The sequence below is a fragment of the Drosophila rhopaloa genome, unplaced genomic scaffold, assembly GCF_018152115.1.
Source record: "Drosophila rhopaloa isolate 14029-0021.01 unplaced genomic scaffold, ASM1815211v1 contig_2, whole genome shotgun sequence".
Lineage (NCBI taxonomy): Eukaryota > Metazoa > Arthropoda > Insecta > Diptera > Drosophilidae > Drosophila > Drosophila rhopaloa.
The window spans coordinates 6,140,104-6,159,471 of NW_025335083.1; the positions used below are offsets into that span (position 1 = coordinate 6,140,104).

At 45.1% G+C, this 19,368-nt stretch overlaps 2 protein-coding genes across 2 annotated transcripts; one reads left to right on the top strand and one right to left on the bottom strand.

Annotated features, from left to right (window-relative positions):
- The first annotated feature begins 628 nt into the window (after positions 1–628).
- On the top strand, positions 629–10,190 carry LOC108046013 (disks large homolog 5). Its single transcript, XM_017125566.2, has 10 exons — positions 629–864; positions 2,432–2,524; positions 2,583–6,662; positions 6,729–7,094; positions 7,532–7,786; positions 7,852–8,071; positions 8,564–8,802; positions 8,859–9,088; positions 9,149–9,365; positions 9,448–10,190. The coding sequence occupies exons 2-10, from the start codon at positions 2,470–2,472 to the stop codon at positions 9,549–9,551; spliced, it is 5,766 nt and encodes a 1,921-aa protein (XP_016981055.1). The 5' UTR covers positions 629–864; positions 2,432–2,469; the 3' UTR covers positions 9,552–10,190.
- On the bottom strand, positions 10,183–18,818 carry LOC108046014 (protein spaetzle 4). Its single transcript, XM_044459530.1, has 3 exons — positions 18,436–18,818; positions 11,563–12,839; positions 10,183–11,495 (listed from the first exon to the last, which is right to left on the bottom strand). The coding sequence occupies exons 1-3, from the start codon at positions 18,484–18,486 to the stop codon at positions 11,042–11,044; spliced, it is 1,782 nt and encodes a 593-aa protein (XP_044315465.1). The 5' UTR covers positions 18,487–18,818; the 3' UTR covers positions 10,183–11,041.
- Positions 18,819–19,368: the final 550 nt, after the last annotated feature.

Genomic DNA, 19,368 nt, shown 5'->3' on the forward strand with positions numbered 1-19,368 from the left:
GAATTTGGCTAAGAGAAGTCACTAAAGCTTCATGAATATGCTCAACATTTAACGTTACACTAAGCCGAGTATTGAATAATAGGAATATAGAGTTATAGTAAAATAAAAAAAATTAATTAAATTTGAACATTTTTCGTTAAAAGTTTCTCAAAATTTGGTGGAAAACTTGGTTAAGCCAGAGGCTTTTGCTGCTTTTATGGTATAATTTAGTGCTTTTTGGCGGGCTTGGTGGTTTATTTCAGTGTTTCAGTCGCGGTCACACTCCGCACTAGAGGTGTCAAAACATAAAAAACAAGTTTTGAAAATTTATTGGCACATTGATACTTTTGCATTAACAAGCACTATTTAATAATTCGTAAAATATACCCTAAAAATTTCACAATACACTCATATTTTTAGAGTTCAATTGAATGAATAACATTTTGCAATTGAATGAAAACTTTTAGCAATAGAGGTAAAAACCGAAAAAAGTTTTGCGTAATTATTATTGCATCTGGCAAACAGCTGATCAAAATTTAACGATTCATCAATTAAACGAACTAGGGAATACCCTAATTGTTTTCCGTATTATCGTAGCCTTAAAACAATCGATGGTGCTGGCCATTGCCCAAAAATCGATAGTATCGATAATGGCATCGATGTTGTGACAGCTCTAGTGGAAAAGTGACGTGAAGTTGTGCTGTTTTTTTTTTTTGTTTTTCGTTCGTTTATCGGTGGCGTTTTTTCGTTGACCATTCGTCATCGTTTTGGACTGTTTGTCCTTGCAAAACTGGCCGTGTGCCGTGGAGTTGTAGTTCCGCCGCGTTTTTTAAAGGAACTTCCGGAATCCACGGATGCGCTGTTGTTGTTGCGCGAACGAAAACGGTAAAAGTCGGCTATCCCGTTTTTCGTCCGCCTGTTGCATCTGCCCCTCTCTTTCCCGCGGGGCTGGAATTGGGGTGGAGCTCGCCCCCTCTCTGTCGCTCGCCCATTCAGCTGTTGCGTTTGCGTGCCTGTGTGTGTGTGCGTGAAAGACTTTCGACCGAGGGAATATAAGAATACGCAATGTTTTTGGCCCAATAAGCGTGTTTGTTGGCCAAGATAAGTGTCTGCAAAACGAAACTCCAGTCCGAAAAGCGTTTATATAATTCGCTTTGCTTTCCACCTTTGTGCGTTTGCCAGCTTTTCTTCTCTTTCTTTCATTCGGCCAACTTGTTTTGCCCGCACGCCTGTGTGTGTCAGTGTGTGTGTGTCGGTGAATGGTGTGCGTGTGTGCATACATGTTGCTATTAATTTACGCTTTCTGCTCGGCTGCTTCAATTAATTCTTTGGCTTAGTCCCGATGCTCTAACTCGAGTGCTTAATTGCCACACATTTCGTTTTCGCAAACATTAACCACTCGAAAAGCCAAAAACCCAGTACCTGCCTCTCTGCCCACCCACTTTCCACCCCACTCTGCGGTTGTATTTAAATTACATTCGTTCAATTGTGAAAACCGCGGTTTCACAAAAATTGTGAAAGTTTCGTTTTTCCAATGCTTCGGTTTTTCTACTTACTCCTATACCTTAGCTATGTATAAACAGCAGTGGCCAAAAAAATAATAAGCTTTCAAAAAAGCAAACAAAAATATAGCCAAGGCAATGAATAAAAACATTATAATGTTTTTGTCATGTCAGTAATTTATCCTGAAAAAGATAAATAAAGAAAAGCTCATGGTCGAAAATGTTATACAAATATATTGTTCATAAATATTTATTATATAATCTTTGGCGCCGATCATATACAACCACATGATATTAGTTTAAAGAATTGGTTATGGTTTCAATAATTAATATTATTTAAAAAAGAATGGTTCAAGGGACAAAAACTATTTAATTTCATATATCACCTAAATTAGTTCATAAATAAAGAAATATTTTATCTTAAAGATCAAATTAAATTCTGATAGTACAAAATTAGTTTAGTACTTATAAATTTTAATGTTATCATAATGATATTTTTTATTTAAAATAGGTGATATAAATGTTTCAACATAAAAAAATATTTTAATTTTGTCTTAAAATTTTGAACACATCTGTATCTGTTTAGACAAAGATAATTAATGCAGTCATTGCTGTTGGTTTTTTAACAATAATCATAGTGGGATTAGAGTTCATGTTACGGTCACGTTTGCACTATCACCATGATCAACAGGTAAAAGTTACGATTGGTCTTAGATGTTAAATATTATTTACAATTTCACCATACCAAATTGATACAATTCTTAACTTCTCGATTATAACTTCAATTGGCACCCAATAAATCTAAGTTGTTATCTTGTTCGAATCATAAATAGTTGTCGGTTAGGTAGGAGTAAGTAAATTGGTTTTATTTATTTAACAGGGAAAACTAGACTAATTGACAACTAAAATAAATCATATTGATTTGGTATACTTTATTTTACTTCCTCCAGCATAATCTTCATGTTGAGTATTACCTAAAGATGCTGTGATGGCGAAGATGGCATCGGGAGATCTCTCGCTGACCAGCACGAGCAGTCAGGAGGGTGAGTCTAAAGTTCATTGACCAAAGTACATCTACCATAACTTTACCTGCCATTTCAGAGGAGAGCTCGGAGTATGTGGGCTATGATAACACCCTCCGTCCGCCGTCCAACTCCAGTGGCAGTACCACGGCCGCCAATATTGCCAACAACAACGGCCCCTCGAAGGGCGTCAACAGCGGAGTGGGCGTGTCGGGGGTTTCCGGCGGAAACGGCACAAAGTACGATCTGCTGCAGGCGCAGTACAAGTCCGCGCTCGTGGAGCTCAACACATTGCGCCACCAGCACGCCAGTACGAAACGGCGCTGCGATGAACTGGCCACCGAGCTAAGTCTCTATCAGGAGCACTACGTGGCCGATCGCAACAAGTTCACGGACATAGTGGAGGAGAGCGCCCGGCTCAAGCGCTTGCTGCTGGAGACCCAAAACCAGCAGAGTCAGCAGGCCCAGAATGGGAACACCCAGGGTCCACCCGGGGCCGGTGGGAATCCTTATTACTTTGGGAAGTCCCAGGGCTGCGATGGCAGCTGCAGCGAGAAGCTGGCCGAGCTTAAGAAAGAGCGCAACATGGCCGCAGTGGAGCGGGAGAAGTACAAGAAGTCATACATCGAGCTGGAGAAGGATCGCAACTACTACCGGGAGCGGGGCGATGAGAACCAGACTCTGAAGCTCCTGCTCTCCAAGGAGACCAAGAACGTGGTCTCCCTCACCGAGGAGCTCAATCAGCTACTCTCCGAGAAGGATAACGTGCTGCAGGAGCACCAGAAGATGTCCGATGATCTGGTTTTGGCCAACAAGGAGATCGAGCGATTAAAAAAGGATGAGCAGCTGTCCAGGGGCGAGATAAAGGCTCTACAGTTGGCCAACGCTGAGCTGAAGAAGCGCGACCTGCTAAAATCGCGAGAGAGCTCGTGGTCAAAGGAATTCCCCAGCGGAAAAGAGCTGGAGAACAGCAAAGAGTTGGAAAAGCTGCGCAAGAGCCTGGAGAAAGCCCTCTCCGAGGTGGAGCGCTCCAGCCAGGACGCAGAGGAGGCGAAACGCGTCCGGGATTGGGCCATATCGCAGCGCGAAAAAATCGTACAGGAGCGGGACTCGGTAAAGACGCTCTGCGACAAGATGCGCCACGAGCGAGACAAGGCCATCTCCGACTCGCTGATGGCCATCCGCGACAGCGAAAAGATCAAGAAGCAGAAGGATGAGGCCCAGAAGAAGATTGACCTGCTGAAGGAGCAAATGGAGCAGCAGGAGCGCCACAATCTAGATAGTAATGCCTCCGGATCCCGACGTAGTTTCCGCCTGAGCAGCTACGAGGGTGAGGATCTCCTGGAAGTAGAGCTGTGCGGCTACGAGCACACCTCCGATCTGGGCATTATCCTGGATGACAGCAACAAGCGGAAGCTGGTGTGCGGCGTGACCAGCAGTTCACCCGCTTGTGGCAAGCTAAAGATCAACGATGTGATCTGCAAGGTGAACAACCTGGACTGCCAGTCCCTGACCAAGCGCATGGTTCTCGACGAGATTCGCGCCTGTGCACCGCGATCCCTGCTCCTGGTTTCCCGCACGCGTCACAGCAAGCGGCATGCATATTCGGTTCAACTGAAGACCAGGGATCGGGACTGCCCGCATGGCCTGCAGCTGGACATGGGCGTATTCATCGCAAAGATCGAGCAGAACTCGCTGGCCTTCTACGAACCGGAGCTGGACGTGGGCGACCGAGTGCTGAGCATTAACAACAAGTCGATGGACTCGGTGCAGTCCATCGAGGAGGTGATGCAGCTCCTCAATGATCCGCGAAGCGATGGTCTCAACCTGTTTGCCCTGAAGTACGTGCAAGATCAGCTGCCACCGGGCATGACTACCTCGTCGGCGCAAACGGACTCCATCGACTCCATGCAGCACGTGACGAGTGGCGGCGGAGGTGGAGGAAGTGGAGCCATTGGCGCCACAAAACATCCGTCCAAGTTCGCTGAGTTCTTCTTCAGAAAGCTAAAGTTCAGCAAGCCGGGCACACCGGAGGAAAATTTGGAGCAGGAGCACGACGACGCCATCGCGGCCCTCGACTCGGTGCTGAGTGAGAACAGCTCTGAGAAGAGCAAGGAGAATCTGTTTAACCGCAAAAAGCGCACCAAGAAGGAGAAGGAGGCCTCCAAGAGCATGGGCACCTGGCCGCGCACCAACATCTCGCACGACAATCCAACGGGCACCATGCGGGGCAACGAGAAGAAGCACGCCCTGATGTCGCTCTTTACAGCCGGTCCCATCAACGTGGACAAGGACGATGAGCTGGTGGGCGAGGTTGGAGTGCCGGAGAAGCAGCCGCCAGTGTTGATGCAGGAGCAGCTACCTCCGCCGCTGCCCCCTCAGATGTCAAAGCCCCTGGCCCACATCCGGGGAGCCAACGGGAGTGCCATCAAGGCGCATCCGAACCGCAACTCCAATCCGGTGAGCTCAGGAGTCTCGGCACTGTTTCCCGCCGCTTCATCGGGAGGAGTGCCCATGGCCGGCTATCCCACCCACCCGAGGTACTCGCTCTACGGCGGAGTCGTGACTCCCGAGGAGACCAACCAAAAGCCGATGCAGCGAGCCCCACTGATGGGCGCCAATGCTAGGGTGAAAATGCCCTCGCAGGAGCGCTACGGATCCAGACCGCACAGTAACCACCGCTTGTCGCTGAACATCACACCCAGCGGGGATTTTTACCAGCCCAAAACCAGTGGTCAGCAGGCCCAGCAGCAGGTGATGAATGCCTCGTCGGCTTCGGCGGGCTTTGCCATGGGATCGGGATCGATGGGTGGCGTGACGGGTCCGGCGGCCGGCGAGTTTCCAGTGCGCAAACAGCAGGTATTCGACGTCTTCCACCCGCCGCCACTGCCCAAAAACAGCTCCGGATCCAATCCTAATGCCGTGTTCATGCCTCTTAACCCGCCGCGGGGTAGTCACCTGCTGCCCGTGGGCCAACCGCCGGACGTGGTGTCCCTGAAGTCGCAGAACTCCATAGAGTCCATACTGTCCGCCAAGAGTCCGGCCATCAGCGAGTACGGGGTGTATGCCAAGCGCCATGTGCCGCAGGCGGTGAGGCATGTGCCCAAATACCCGAGCGACAGTGAGAGCATTGGCTCTGGCATTCACGGGGGCTATAGCGGCTTCCTGCAGTCCAACCACCATCCGGGAAACCGGCACACGCAGCTCTTCCCCACTTTTGGGCCCGGGGTCAGGAGCAACCGTAGGTCCAGTCCATTGACCCTGCCCTCACCACCGCCTCAACAGCAGTTGCAACAACTGCCGGCGGCAGTGGCACCCCACGACAGCGTTGGAATACCCACTGACCTGGATTACCATCAGCACCATCATGCGCAGACGAACCCGCTGCCACATTCTCATCCCCACCCGCATGCTCCCTACGTGGACTACGGTCACGGGCCGTATCCCTACATGGGAGTGGCCGGAGGAGGAGTCCCGGGGGTGGGCGGTGTCATCTACGAAGGCGGAACCTTTCCGCGTAAGAAGGACAACCAGCGGTTGAGGATCCCATCCAATCCCAGTGTGGCCAGCAAGAGCAGCAGCATGGTGAAGAACAGCTCCGGCAGCATTGACCATCACTACATGATGAGTACGGCGCCAGCTTCCGGTGGATCCATGTCAGCCTCGTCCTCGGATCGTGCACCAATTTCCCTCATGAGCTCCAGCATTCACAATAGCTACGGTGCCAACATGGCAGGAGGAAATGGAACTGGATCTGGAGTAGGAGTGGGAGGAGGCGGAGGAGGAGGAGGTAGTGGACGCGGATCGCCCATGCCGCAGGTCCATGTGGAAGTCCTCAGCCACGGAGGTGGCGGAAGTGGCAAACGCAACTCCAATGTGCCCGCGGATTTTCTCTGCCCTGGAGACCTTAGAAGAGTCACCATCGACAAGCGCGACAAGTCGCTCGGTATTACCATTCAGTGCAACAACAACGGCGGTGGAATCTTTGTTTCCACCGTCGCCGACAAGAGCACAGCGATGCGTGCCGGTCTCCAAGTGGGCGATCAACTCTTGGAAGTATGTGGCATCAACATGCGGGCGGCCACGCAGGAGATTGCGGCCAACGTGCTGCGGCAGTGCGGCGACTCCTTCACCATGCTGGTGCAGTATAATCCGGAGAGTAAGTGGATTTATGCCTAGATTACATTATACACAAAATGGTAACTAATCGTAATTCTTGTTGCAGAGTTCCCTTCAATGGAGTATGACGGAGCGCACAATCTGGAACCAGAATCTCCCGTCAACCATTCGGGCTCCCCAACTCCACGCAACTCCCCGCGTCCTCCAGCTCGCAACTCGCTCTTCCCACTGCCTTTGCAGCCGCAGGCCCCTTCAACACGATCCGGCTCGAGGGCCCCGCTCTCGCACCAGTCCATCAAGGACCAGAGCTTCACCGACAGCCTGGAGAACCAGTCGGACATCAGCAGCAGCCAGGACATGCCCTCGTCGGCGGCCACCACCACCACGACGACAGCCTCGGCCACGTCGACGGTCTACGATGAGGAGCCCAAGCCCGCCTTGCCGCCGCCGCCAGCATCCGTTCCGGCAGAGAGTACGTAGCCACAACACTCCACCCACTACTAACCACACTCCCGGGGTAGTAGCATGCTCCCACATTTCTTCCCCTCGTCGGAGAAGCTAACCATGCAGCAGGAAGCGTTTCCGGCTGTATAAGGTACTTATTCTCTGGCTCATAGCAGAGAAGACTAAGGCTTACAGGATTTATATTTTAAGTTCATTGGCGAATTTTACTTTGCAACAGGGCTTTTTATGAAAATTATTTTTTTTTTTTGGTGAAGAAGAGTATCCTATAATTGAAAAGGCTACCATTTTTAAGGAACAAAGCGTTAAACAAAAACCGGTACTTATTGCATTTTCCTATCCAGTACAAATAGTTTTAGATACTCCGTATAGAACATTCATCCCTACTAACAAAGTCTTCCATTCAAGATAATTTCCATTTGACCTGATTTAAACTATTTATTCCAGCTCTGAGGTATGTGACCTTGCACATGGACAAGTCCAAGAACCTAGGCATTAAGCTGTTCGGGGGCAACAAAGTGGGCATCTACGTGCATGACGTGGCGCCCGGATCGCCCTCGGATCATGCAGGAATACGCAAGGGCGACCAGATACTGGAGTACAACGGTGTCGACTTAAGCGGAGTCACTGCCGAACAGGCGGCCAATGAGATCTCCAAGCTCACGGATACGGTCACTATGCTGGTGCAAAATAAGCTGCACAGTAAGTTGCGAATATATTTTATTTTGATTTAAATTGTAATAATCTGCCGCCTCACTTTAATGCAGCTCTGAAACAAATTAAAGATGAGCCTGGGGACTCCTTTTACATTCGAGTGGGGTTTGATCGTATTGGTGAGTTGAACGAGGACGACTTGCGTTTTGTAAAGGACGAGGTGCTCTACGTGGACAACACGGTTTTTAACGGCACCTTTGGCTTGTGGCGAGCCTGGAAGCTGGATGCCATGGGCCATCGGAAGGAATGCGGCATCATACCCAGTCAAATGAAGTAAGTAGCCATTAATACTAAATCATTTAATACTAGTCATACGTTTTTCTTGGTTAGTTGAGTTGAGAGAGCAATTAATATTTACAGCGAACACGACATTAATGATTCACAACTATGAGAGCAATTGAATTTTAAACTTATCGTAAATTAATCTTACTTATTTTCGGCTATCAATTTAGACGTTTACAAAAAAAAAGGTCCGCTTCCCTAAAGACATGTTAAAGTTCTAGTTTTTAATGTGTCAGAAAAAGTTAACAAAAGTTAAATGACTCGGTAACACATATTTGCAATCCTAATGCATAAAGAAATAACTAAATCAGGGATAGTTAATAGTCAGTCAAGGTCAATGTTTCCGAGACGTAAAATTAACTTAAGGATAAACCTTAACATGACATTGAGAAATGGTACCTAACAAAAATTTAGCATTAATATTGTTTGTATTGATTTTAAACAATTTCCGAATAATAACACTTTGTTTTTTCTTCCCCGCAGGGTGGAAGAGGAACTACGTTCGGGAGAAGTGGTGGACTGTGATACTGGAACCGCCAGACGCGGCAGCACTTCTGCCAGGAGATCGTTTTTTCGTCGCAAGAAGAACCAGCGTAGCTCGTCCCGCGACTCCACGGAGATTGCCAGCTTCAGCAATACGCAGCTTAGCTTCTTTCCAGACTTAGGCCTGCTCAACGATGATGGCGGAGCCCTTAGCTACCAGCGTGTGGAGCTTTTAGATTGTAAGTTTGGATTTCTTGATAAAGAAACAAATCAGTTAAACCTTGTTCCTTTCTAGCGCCCATTCGTCGGCCTGTACTGATCATTGGGCCTCTGTCCGAGTGTCTCATGGACCGCCTCACCATTGACTTTTCCAACCTCTTCAAGCTGTGCGAGGTGACTGCCATGGACTGCTCGCAGGAGGCTATGGAGGAGGGTTTGAAGGAGAACATATTTGTGGACTACCGGCGACGGGGCAACAAGTTCGAGTGCACTACAGTGGAGGCCATCAGCAATGCCTGCAAGAACGTGAGTAGCAGCTACATTACTACCCGGAGAGCTTATGTAAGCATTAAGTTTTCCTCCCAGGATCGACGTCACTGCATTCTGGACGTTTCCATCTCCGCAGTGGAGCGTCTGCAGCGCCTACAAATCTACCCTATTGTGCTACTGCTGCGCTTTAAGTCCGCAAAGCAGATTCGCGACATTCGCGACTTTGGCACCGACAAAATCTCGGCCAAGGCGGCCAAGGAGATGTACGAGCGGGCCATGAAGCTGGAGACCGACTATAAGCAGTACATATCAGGTGAGTTTTCTACTTGGTCCAGACTGCAAGTTTAAGCACTCGAATCAAAAATTGCATCATTAATATTCTTCTCCCCTTTTAGCCGTCATCCCCGGCGTTAGCATCAAGCACATGTGCACCCAAATCAAGGACGCCGTCGACAAGGAGCAGGACAAGCTGCTTTGGGTGCCCGTGTCGAGTGCCTGATGCGATCGGATCACCAGGACAACCGCGTCCTGGGATCTTCCTAGTTTTAGTTATTAGCACACAACGCGACACTCACGCCTAGTATTTTTTCAACGCGCATCAATAGTATCGAGTTCGTATTCGTTTTGTTTAACGCAGAGTATTCAATGGGCGTCGACTTGCAACTAAGTAGTTTGCATTTAGGGCGCGGTATTTCTACCTGTTTCTTGTCTCTGTCACCTAATTTATGTCTGTAGATGTAGTCTCTGCTCGCGGATCGTCTGTCAAGCTTACGTTGATCACAAGAAAGGGGAATGCTTCCACAAGTTATATATCTTATTTATATATCCCGTTCGGAACTAGATTTCCTCCTTGGGCGACATTCTAAGCCGAAAGTCTGTTTGAATGCAATTTATTATTATGTATTTGTAAGTAAACACATTGACTTTATTTTATTTACATAAACGATTCGATAAACTCGGTGGCAATAGGGAGTTTGACTTTAAACCCTTGAACTGTTCAACTGTGTATATTAAATAGTTTCAATTAATCCAATTTTCTTTGAGAACTGCTTCTAATTCGAGCTTTACTTACAACTTTACTTATTTTGGCAAGTGCCTTTGGCCGACCCTGAAAATAAAAACTCGGCTAGTTAAGCAACACTAGAAGTTTTATTTAATTGAGTGATTGACAAAAAAAGCTATCACTAGCCTTAAATGGTAAACGGTTAAACTGAAATGAAGTGCCTGAAACGCCTTTAAATTGCTAAGAAAGGAAACCCTTTCCCTTACATAAATACAATTTATAAATCTAATTTATCAGCGTACCCTTGTATGCACTAAAGAGTAAACAGTAATATATCAACGTATTAAATACAATAAAATCTATTTTATACATACGTAAGCATTCTAAATATACAGACTACATTAATATATGATCGCATACATTTTTGCAATAAATATTTTTCAAAAACGCCTACACTTTAATCTGGGATCTATAAAAAGATTTGGGGTTAATGCTATGGCCACTTTTATGGTTATACTTATGGCTAATATATGAATAAATAAATTAAGTTAATAAATAAATTAACTAGTAAATACCATCGTACGCAGCTCAATGGCTGCGATCCGTTCGCAAGTATTTCAAGGTACATTCGCTCTGCAAGTTGTTGCCTAAATTCGGCATTATGTTGGCCTATATTTACATTAACATAATGCCGCTTTTTAAAGTAAACTTAAGGTTAATGGTTATGCCAACTCTGATCAAAGGAAGGTGGATTGGGAACTGACCAATTTATAGTCCCTTGTCGTAGCTGATGGAACTTTATCAATTCAAAATCCTCCCAAAGTGATCGGAAACAGATATAGGGGTTGTATGTTTTTTGAAAGGAGTTTAGTTATAGACTAGAAGACAGACGAAACTGTGACTCAGATTGAAGATGGGATGTGCAGCTTATTTCTATCAAATCTATAGCTACTGTACAATTGATCGCCGGAGGGGATGCGTGTGGATTACCCCTCCAGGAAGTCGAACTCATCGCGTGGGCGGTACCACTCATCCGTGGCGTGTTCGTAGATGGCTCTCTGGACTTCCGCCTCCGCCGCCTCGATGGGATCGGATTTCGGGGCATCGAAGCGGCTGTCGGAGCGGGGACTGCGCGAGGTGGCCCGGAACTCCATCGGGATGTTGTAGCACTTGCAGATGCAGCTGGACGGGAAGCGGAACCAGTCGGAGAAGATGCCGCGGCACTCGTTGTGCGGATCGTAGGCCAGCAGCCGGTGCAGGCGGTACTGCTGTTCGCACCTGCATCCATCCCGGCAGAACATCTGCTTGAACTCGTGGGTGCACTTCTCCCAGTGGACGTACTGCTCGAAGGGGTAGAGGTTGAGCAGGGCCAAGACCTCGCCCCGGGTGTTGTTCGCCCAGAAGGGGGCCACCACTTCGTCCTTGACGGGACAGGCATTTCTGGAAGCGAAACAAGTTGTTCATTTATTATTTAATGGTATACCAACTCGTTGGGCTGTACACTTACACTCCCCGCAAGTTGTTGGCCACCGCCACGGGCTCCTGCTTCATGGCATCCTGGAACAGCTGCCCCTCCCTCAGCAGTCCCGACTTGGTGGCACTACCGGTGGCTCCTGCTGGGGGTCCACCTGCGGCAGGAGCTGGAGCTGGAACTGGAGCACTCGTACTGCTGGTGGTCAATGGCCTGCGCAGCTTCTCCGGACTGAAGAGCCCACTGGAAGTGCCGGAGAAGAGCGAGGCGAAGCTCACGGGCGTGGTCACGGATGCGGGTGAGTACTTGGTTACGTTGCGTCGGATCAGCAAGGTGGACGTGGTGGTGGTTGGAGGCGGCACGGTGCTGGAGGTTTTTGGACTGGCTGGTGTCGTGGTTGTCTCCACGGGCTTCCTTCTCCTGCTGGCTGAAACCGCCGAGCTCTTGGGCAGAGAAGTGGGCCTCAAAGTGGTGGCAGTGGGTGGCTCCTGGGTTGGCTTCGCCTCTCCGCTGAGGTTACGCAATCCCAGCTGCGGCGAGTCGATGATCTGTATATTTTCACCAACTGCCGGCGAAGGTTTCGCAGTGGAAGTGGTCGATGGAGCGGCAGAGGGCACCACTTCGTAGACGCTGTTCGACTCTGGACTGGGTTGGATCTCCACAATGTCCGCCTCAACTTCGGGTTGTTCGGGAGTAGGTGGAACGGCAGTGGGCTTGCCTGTTGTACTTGAATTGGTGGCATTTCCAGGTGTTGTAGTGCTAACCACTTCACTGGGAGTTCTATCCGTGGTGCTACTCACTTCTGTGGGAGTAGCTGTGGTCGTCGTCGCCTTGGTCGTACTCGTTGTACTCGTGGAAACCGGTCGAAAGTGGGGCTCCATGAGCACATCGTTGTTCTTGAAGCTTCCGAACTCATCCCGATCCCGGTTCATCAGATACTTGGCACTGCGCCGACCTCCATCCTTGCTGTACCGTTCCGCCGCCTCTTCAATGTCGTCCGCATCCACCTCGTTGTTCTGGATCTCGTCCCGCAGAATGGAGATGTGCCTCACATCGCCGTACATGCGCTTCATCAGGCCCTGGTTCTCGTGCACAAATCTTCGGACGGCGTGCCACGGATACGCGGATCCGGGCAAATGGCAGAAGGCCTGCTGTCCCAGGTCGCAGGGGATCGCAGCCAGCATCTGGGCACGACCACGTCGCGACAGCTTGCCGTTGGGACTGCAGGAGTTGGCCGAATCAAAGCCGAATCCGGCACTAGCTAGGGGCAGAGCCACCACCAGGATCAGCAGCAAGCGCCAAAGGACATCGCTCTGCAAAGATTAAAACCCAATATAAGATTTGAATTTAGCTAATATTATTTCAAAGAAACCTAATCATATTGAAAACACGAAAACATACGCTTAACTATAATTATTTTACAATAAGTTCTTTATATGAAAATAGCTACAACTTTGAGATATTTTTATTGGATCGGTGATAAATACTACATTTTGTGGACAAGTTTCTACGAATAGCAAACGTTTATTATAAAAGGAATTAAATTTTGTGCTTTAAGATAATCTAATACATGTTATCAAAAATTTAAAGGTCACGTTGAGCTTTAAGGTTCAAATATTGGGGGTAAAGTTTCCTTTAAAATACTCTACTCTTAGTCTACATAAATCACAGTTAAACAAAGTACTAAATATAATCTTTGATTTGCATTTTCCTGTAGAAAAACGTTTCTTTTTTTAAATATCCCAATGCAATTAGCTGTGTTTTTGATTTTTTTTTAGGAAGTAATGTTGTTTTTGTTAAGTTATTAATCAACAGAAAACAATTATAAAGTCCACCCCAAATTACAAAACAGTGAAGCAATTTGCTGCTAAATAATTGTTTTTTTTATTTTAACAACTTTGGATTTCACTTCTTTCAAACTCTGAGTTTTAATTGTCGGTGGATTCATAATTCATGATTTGGGTGTGAACTTTATTATCCGGCATTTCCTGCTGTTGGAAAGGCTTTTCCTCCCAGCTGGATGGACTGGGCAAATGACCTCTCCGACTAATGGAAAGCCTCAGCAGCCCCAGCTGAGCAGAGGAAATCTTAATTGAAACGACAGGCGCTCGCTGATAAGCAAATGGCGTGACGCTGAAACTCCATTTCGGAGTTGGAGTCAAGTGGGCTCAATGCACCTGGGAGGACTGAAAAGGCCGGGCGGCTCTCACTCGGCCAAAACGAATTGCCAGAGACTGTGCTGCAGCCGGTAGAAAATCAAATTTTACTTTCACGCAAAGCCAACTGGACAATCACAAGTCATAAAGATGATCGATGTGCATTTGCATGCCACCTCCAGACTTTGCAGTCAGAGAGAATGGCCGAGATTGCAGCCACCATTACACTGAGACAATGATTTTGGTGTTTTCTACTTAAAAAAAAACTCCATTTACTTATAAAGAATTTATTGAATTTGAACTCGGCTTGGGAAAAAATTGTTTAAAAATTGAATGCTACAAAGTTGGTTAATTTTGCATATAATGGTATAGTTTGATTTGTATTTAAATTGGATTTTATGAAGAAATGTCTATGGCTTTTTAACATACAATAGCTATAGCTTTATGAGCTAAAAGGTCAATTATATAAAAAGTCTAAGCTTATAATTGTTTCACAGTCAAACTAAATGTATTGTTTGAAGAAAGCCATGCATATCACGAAGTACAAAAAAAATATTTGGGTTAAGGAGACAACTAATTTATAACATTTTCATATCAAGACTATTTGCTGTATTTTCAATGTTAATTTAAACACAGTTTGAGATTTGAAAAATTGAATCCTACAGAAGTTAAATTTCGAATGGCTAATTTTATAAAATCCAATGCCAAAATCCAATTTGACTTTAATTCTGTATTTACATACCATAGCGTTCAGGTTATAAGCTAATATGTAAACTTGAAAAAAGGTTAAAACTTTAATTTTCTATTTTTCCTCAATACAAACTACATATATGTTTAAAAATGAAAAAATGCTGCTCACTAAATACAGAAACAACCCAAATAATGTTAAGGGAATAATATTTTGGTACACGGTATATGAGTTGCTAAATGATCAGATTAAAAATATGTTGCAAGTGCTGTTCTGAACATTGGATTTTTCCCTGTGCATGGATACCAGCACGCCAGACTAGCCGCCGACCGGGCCACACCACCGTGCACCACCCTGCCCCCCGCACCACCCGAGTGGCTCACCGGCAACCGGCAGCTGGCCACCGACCAGTGGCCACTTGCCACTGGCAGCCGGCAAAGTGAAATGCAAAGAGCAATCAAAAGCGAAATGGGTTACCCAAGTAAAAGTAAATTGCGGCGCGCTGGAAAAGCGATGGCATTTCCCGCCCCGCCCCTCTCGTCCAGGGGCCCTTTCAACTTTCCTTTTCGGTTGCACAATTGCCGCCAGTTAGCCGGGACTTGCTTCAGTTCGGTCCTAATAGGGTCTCTCGGACCCCGTATCTTGGCTCTTTCTTCGGAGAACCGGTTGGCCAAAAATTGATATGCACTCGGTTTTTGGTTTTCGGTTTTCGGTTTTCGGCTATCTGCCAAGCTTAAAGCCACAATCACATGTGGCGCACTCATATCGATCGCGGGTGATTCACGAAAAGAAAAGAAAGTGATCGGCATCGGCTCCCTTGGCGGATGTGTGTCCAAAATGGGAGCGCAACACGATTGGCCATGCGGTTAGGTAATATTGACCACTGATCTGTCCATCTCCCATTTCTGTGGTTTTTAGGAAAATTCCAGCCCGATTAGCATATGCAATCAAGGTCAACGCTTAAGCAATTCGTAATATTATACAGACAATTTCGGATTGTAACATTTCTCCTTAAAAAATCAACAAAAAACTAAAATTAATTTAAAATTAATATACATTTTCATTTTTGAAAAGATATATAGTTTTACACAAACTATAAATGCTAGCAAAAACGATTCTGATACATTTTAAATAATATTGTTTGTGTTTAAGACTTTTAAATTTAGTAAATTTATTTTTTCAAGGTTTTATTTATCTGTAAAATCCACATTTGTATAAGATACATAATTTAAACCATTCCATGAGAACGCAATGCAGCCAAGAAAGTTTTCTCAGTTCTCATACATCATGAACTCTAATCAAATTAAAATATCAATGACAAGGTGGAATTCCTTCTAGCACTAACTCCCTTTTCTCCGATTTTGAAAAGTACTTCAATCAAGTGCTTCACAGCCCCGAGACCATGGCAATTACGAGAAGAAAGTGATCTGAGGTCTGAAATCCGAGGATGAGACCGCAACTTGGGTGCGAAACAAATGGCTCTCTGCGAACTAATTTGTGTTGAAAATCAAATCAGGTCAACCGCAAGAGAAGACGCCTGAAATGGAAAGCAGAATTACTTTCGCTTTGTTCGGCAAAAAGATAAATAAGGCGGCTGGCATTAGTGTCGATTGTCATGTGCAGCGAGACAATTAAGCCAAATCCCATTCATTAACATTGTCATATTTCTTGGAAGCGCAGGAGCCACGGGGAAATTGGAGCAAATGCTGCTGTCAGCGTCCCAAATCGGCGAAACAAATCAATATGTCCAATCAGCCGTGAGAGCTTGCAACTGCAACAGTCAGTGGTGGCAGAATGGCTCTTTTTAAGCCAGTCTTAAATAATTATCTAAACTATCGTAATTCCTAACACCCTAATATAATTATGTGTCGGTGAAAAAGTTTCAAAATCTAAGATGATTTTATAATCTTTATAGGGCCCTATTGTTCTTGATTAGTCCCAATTTTAATCTTTTTTAGACTGTGTACACACCATATCATAGAAATTAAAGTAAAATAAAAAAATTCGTTAATTTACACAGAAATACAAATTAATATAGGTGGAAATGATTATTTTATTGATTTTAGATATACTTTTTTGATCAGTTTAGGGAGTGTTACATATTATAGGAAGATATTGAGCAAGGAAATACAAATAAAATTATTTGGGAAGCGATTGGAGTTGAACCTGGTTCTTTTAAGCCTATAAGGCCATCTTACATGAACAAAAGTAGAATTGAAATAGAAATCAAAATCTATTGGACCAGTTAAAAGCTATTAAGTTAATATTGAGCTTTTTTTCTGAGTATTCCAAAAATAAATACAAGGTGTTTGTCGACCACCTTTGGCTACTTCTTGCAGACCGTACTTGGCACCGCTAGATGCGGCGGTGCAGTGCCGATGCTGTGGTGCAGTGCAAATGGGCATTAAGTCAACTCGCATCGAGGAAGACATTTGTCAATCGCAGACGATGCCGAGCTGTCGCCAGAGAAACGTATTGCAACACTTTAATGTGTCAGCGACTTTCTACGAAAACCCAGTCTGCCGGGGGCGGGGGAGCACGAGGAGACGTTCCAGTCTATGTCTTCATTTCCCAAATACAATGTTGCCCGCCGTCCGTCCATCTGCAACTCTCTTGGCGAGTGGCTAGAATGAATTATTTATAAATTCAATTGGCTCTGGAAATGAAGTTGATGTTACACTTAACCAAATTTGGCTTTGCCGCTGCTGTATCTGCTAATTGCCAGGCGACCAGCTGGCGAGTGGTGAAAATTTCCCCACCAAAACAAAAGACTGAGGCGACAAACCTGACGCGAGGTTGCAAGCTAATGCAAACAAAAGACTCAGGCAACAAACTTGCCTTAAATCGCTGCAAGCTCTTCATTTCTTTTCCCAGACCCAAGCAATGCATATTCATGGCGAAATTGTTAATTAATCGCAAAATTTCACTGATTGGACGCCACCGGAAAAGGCCGCGAACTTCGCCTCCCAATTTGGCAAGCCGACTTTTTGGGCTGCCGATTCGCTTTCGGTTTGGTTTGGTTCGGTTTTGGTTTTAGTTTTAGTTTTGGGCTTGGGCCAAATCCAACGAGTCAATCCCGGCCAGCCGCATTGCTCTCGAAGAAAGTGAAACTTTTTATTTTATTCCGTTTCTCTCTCTCTTTTTTCCTCCTCTGTTTGGGACCGGCAATGCCAACCACAACAGCAAACACAGCGGAAACTTTGAGCATTTTCGTTGTTGGTTATGCTTTTATGATTGCGTAGTCATGCGTTAAAAGAAAACAAAGCCCACTCGCACACAGAGGGACTGGAGTTGTTAATATGCATAAAACGCTTAGCCCTATCGTTTATCGATTTCAACACATTTTGAAAAATGACGGGGACGTGTGACCATCTTTTAATTGCGATTTCATTTTCATCAATGGCTTGTGGCCAGAGGGGACAGCAATATCGAAATTTACACAGCTGCTACTGATTTAGGTTGATTACTATATTTTGGTTGGCATTAAGGGGTTTCCTTTGGAAACTCTAATACCAGGTGGTTTATTTATTCTAATAACTTCGATCAAGGTAGGTATCAAAGTTGGGGATAGTTTAAATTAAAATACGAAATTAAATGCCTAGCACTAACTCGTCATTAATACAGAATCAGTTTTTTGCTTTAATTTTATTTCTGTAAAAGATTCATTGATAAATTATTCAATTTTTAATTTTCGAGAAGTAAAAAAAAAGGCTTTTAAGGAAGATTGTTGCATCTTTGATATGCAGATTTAATATATTATGAAACCATATAAGTTTTTTTATTGCCATTGACTTAGAATTTTCTTGTAAATCAGTCTATACTAATAAAATTGACATTTCTAATAGGGTATTTAAAAAAAATATAGGCAACCTGGAAGGAAATGAGATCATCGTACTTCTTTTATTCATTATATAGACTTTTACCTTTATCAGCATTTTCATTTTATAATTTGTTTTTCATACCTTTGGTATTTCTTTTGTGTTATCTACCACTTTTGCTGTTGCAATTGTATAGTTTTTGACACTTTGTTATGCAAGGCAGTGGCATTGGGCAAACCCCACTTACCGTTATTGGTTTAGCGATCTGCGATCGCCTATCCACTTGGGTCCGCACCATTGTTTACTTTCACTCGATTGACACTCGCGTCGATGGCAAATGCCAAATGTCGAATGCAAAATAGGTGCAAATAGAAATCTGTCGAAGGATTTGGCAATGTTTTACGCAGATTTCACACTCGCACGCTCACACTCACTCGCAGGGCTATGAAAATTAGTGGTAAAGTCCATATTTCCACACAACTGCAAATCGTATGCAGTTTCCGCGACCTCTGGGGTCCCGCTTCTGTTTTTCTTTGTGCAGGGGGGCTTTTCCCACTGCGCCGAAATCGGGAAAATCGAGGAGTCGAGGAGAACCAGCGAAAAGCCTAAAATCACGTTCACACGCTTCGGACTCACGTTTGCAACTGCGACGCCACCAGCGGCTGATCGAGCTCCAAGTCCCACGGCAAAGCGGCGGTCTCTCTCTCTCTCTTCCTCTACCGCGCCCCCAGCTACAATACACTCGGAGAAATCGGCACATGCTCCAGTGGGTCTCAATACACATGGGACTAAAGACTGCCCTTTGTAATTTCATTGAAATTCAGAAAGGGTTTTAGTTACTGGCAGACCTCCATATTCTCATACTTAATGTAAACTCACCTATGAAATAAGCAATTCAATCAACTAGGTGAGACAATTAAAAACAATAAAGAAAAATTGAAGAAAAAATAAATATAAATTAAAAAAAAACAATTGGTCAATAGCTAACAAACCACTAAATGAAGAAGCATTTTTTAAGATAAATTTAAAGCGAGCATTAATTTGTAATAATTAAATGAAATAAATAAAAAAAACAAAATTTCTACTCCAAAAACTGTAGCTATCAGGAATGAATAGGAATCCGAGTAAAAAAGTTTGTTATGTTAGCAAAGGTTGTTTCCAAAGACAGAAATAAAATCGA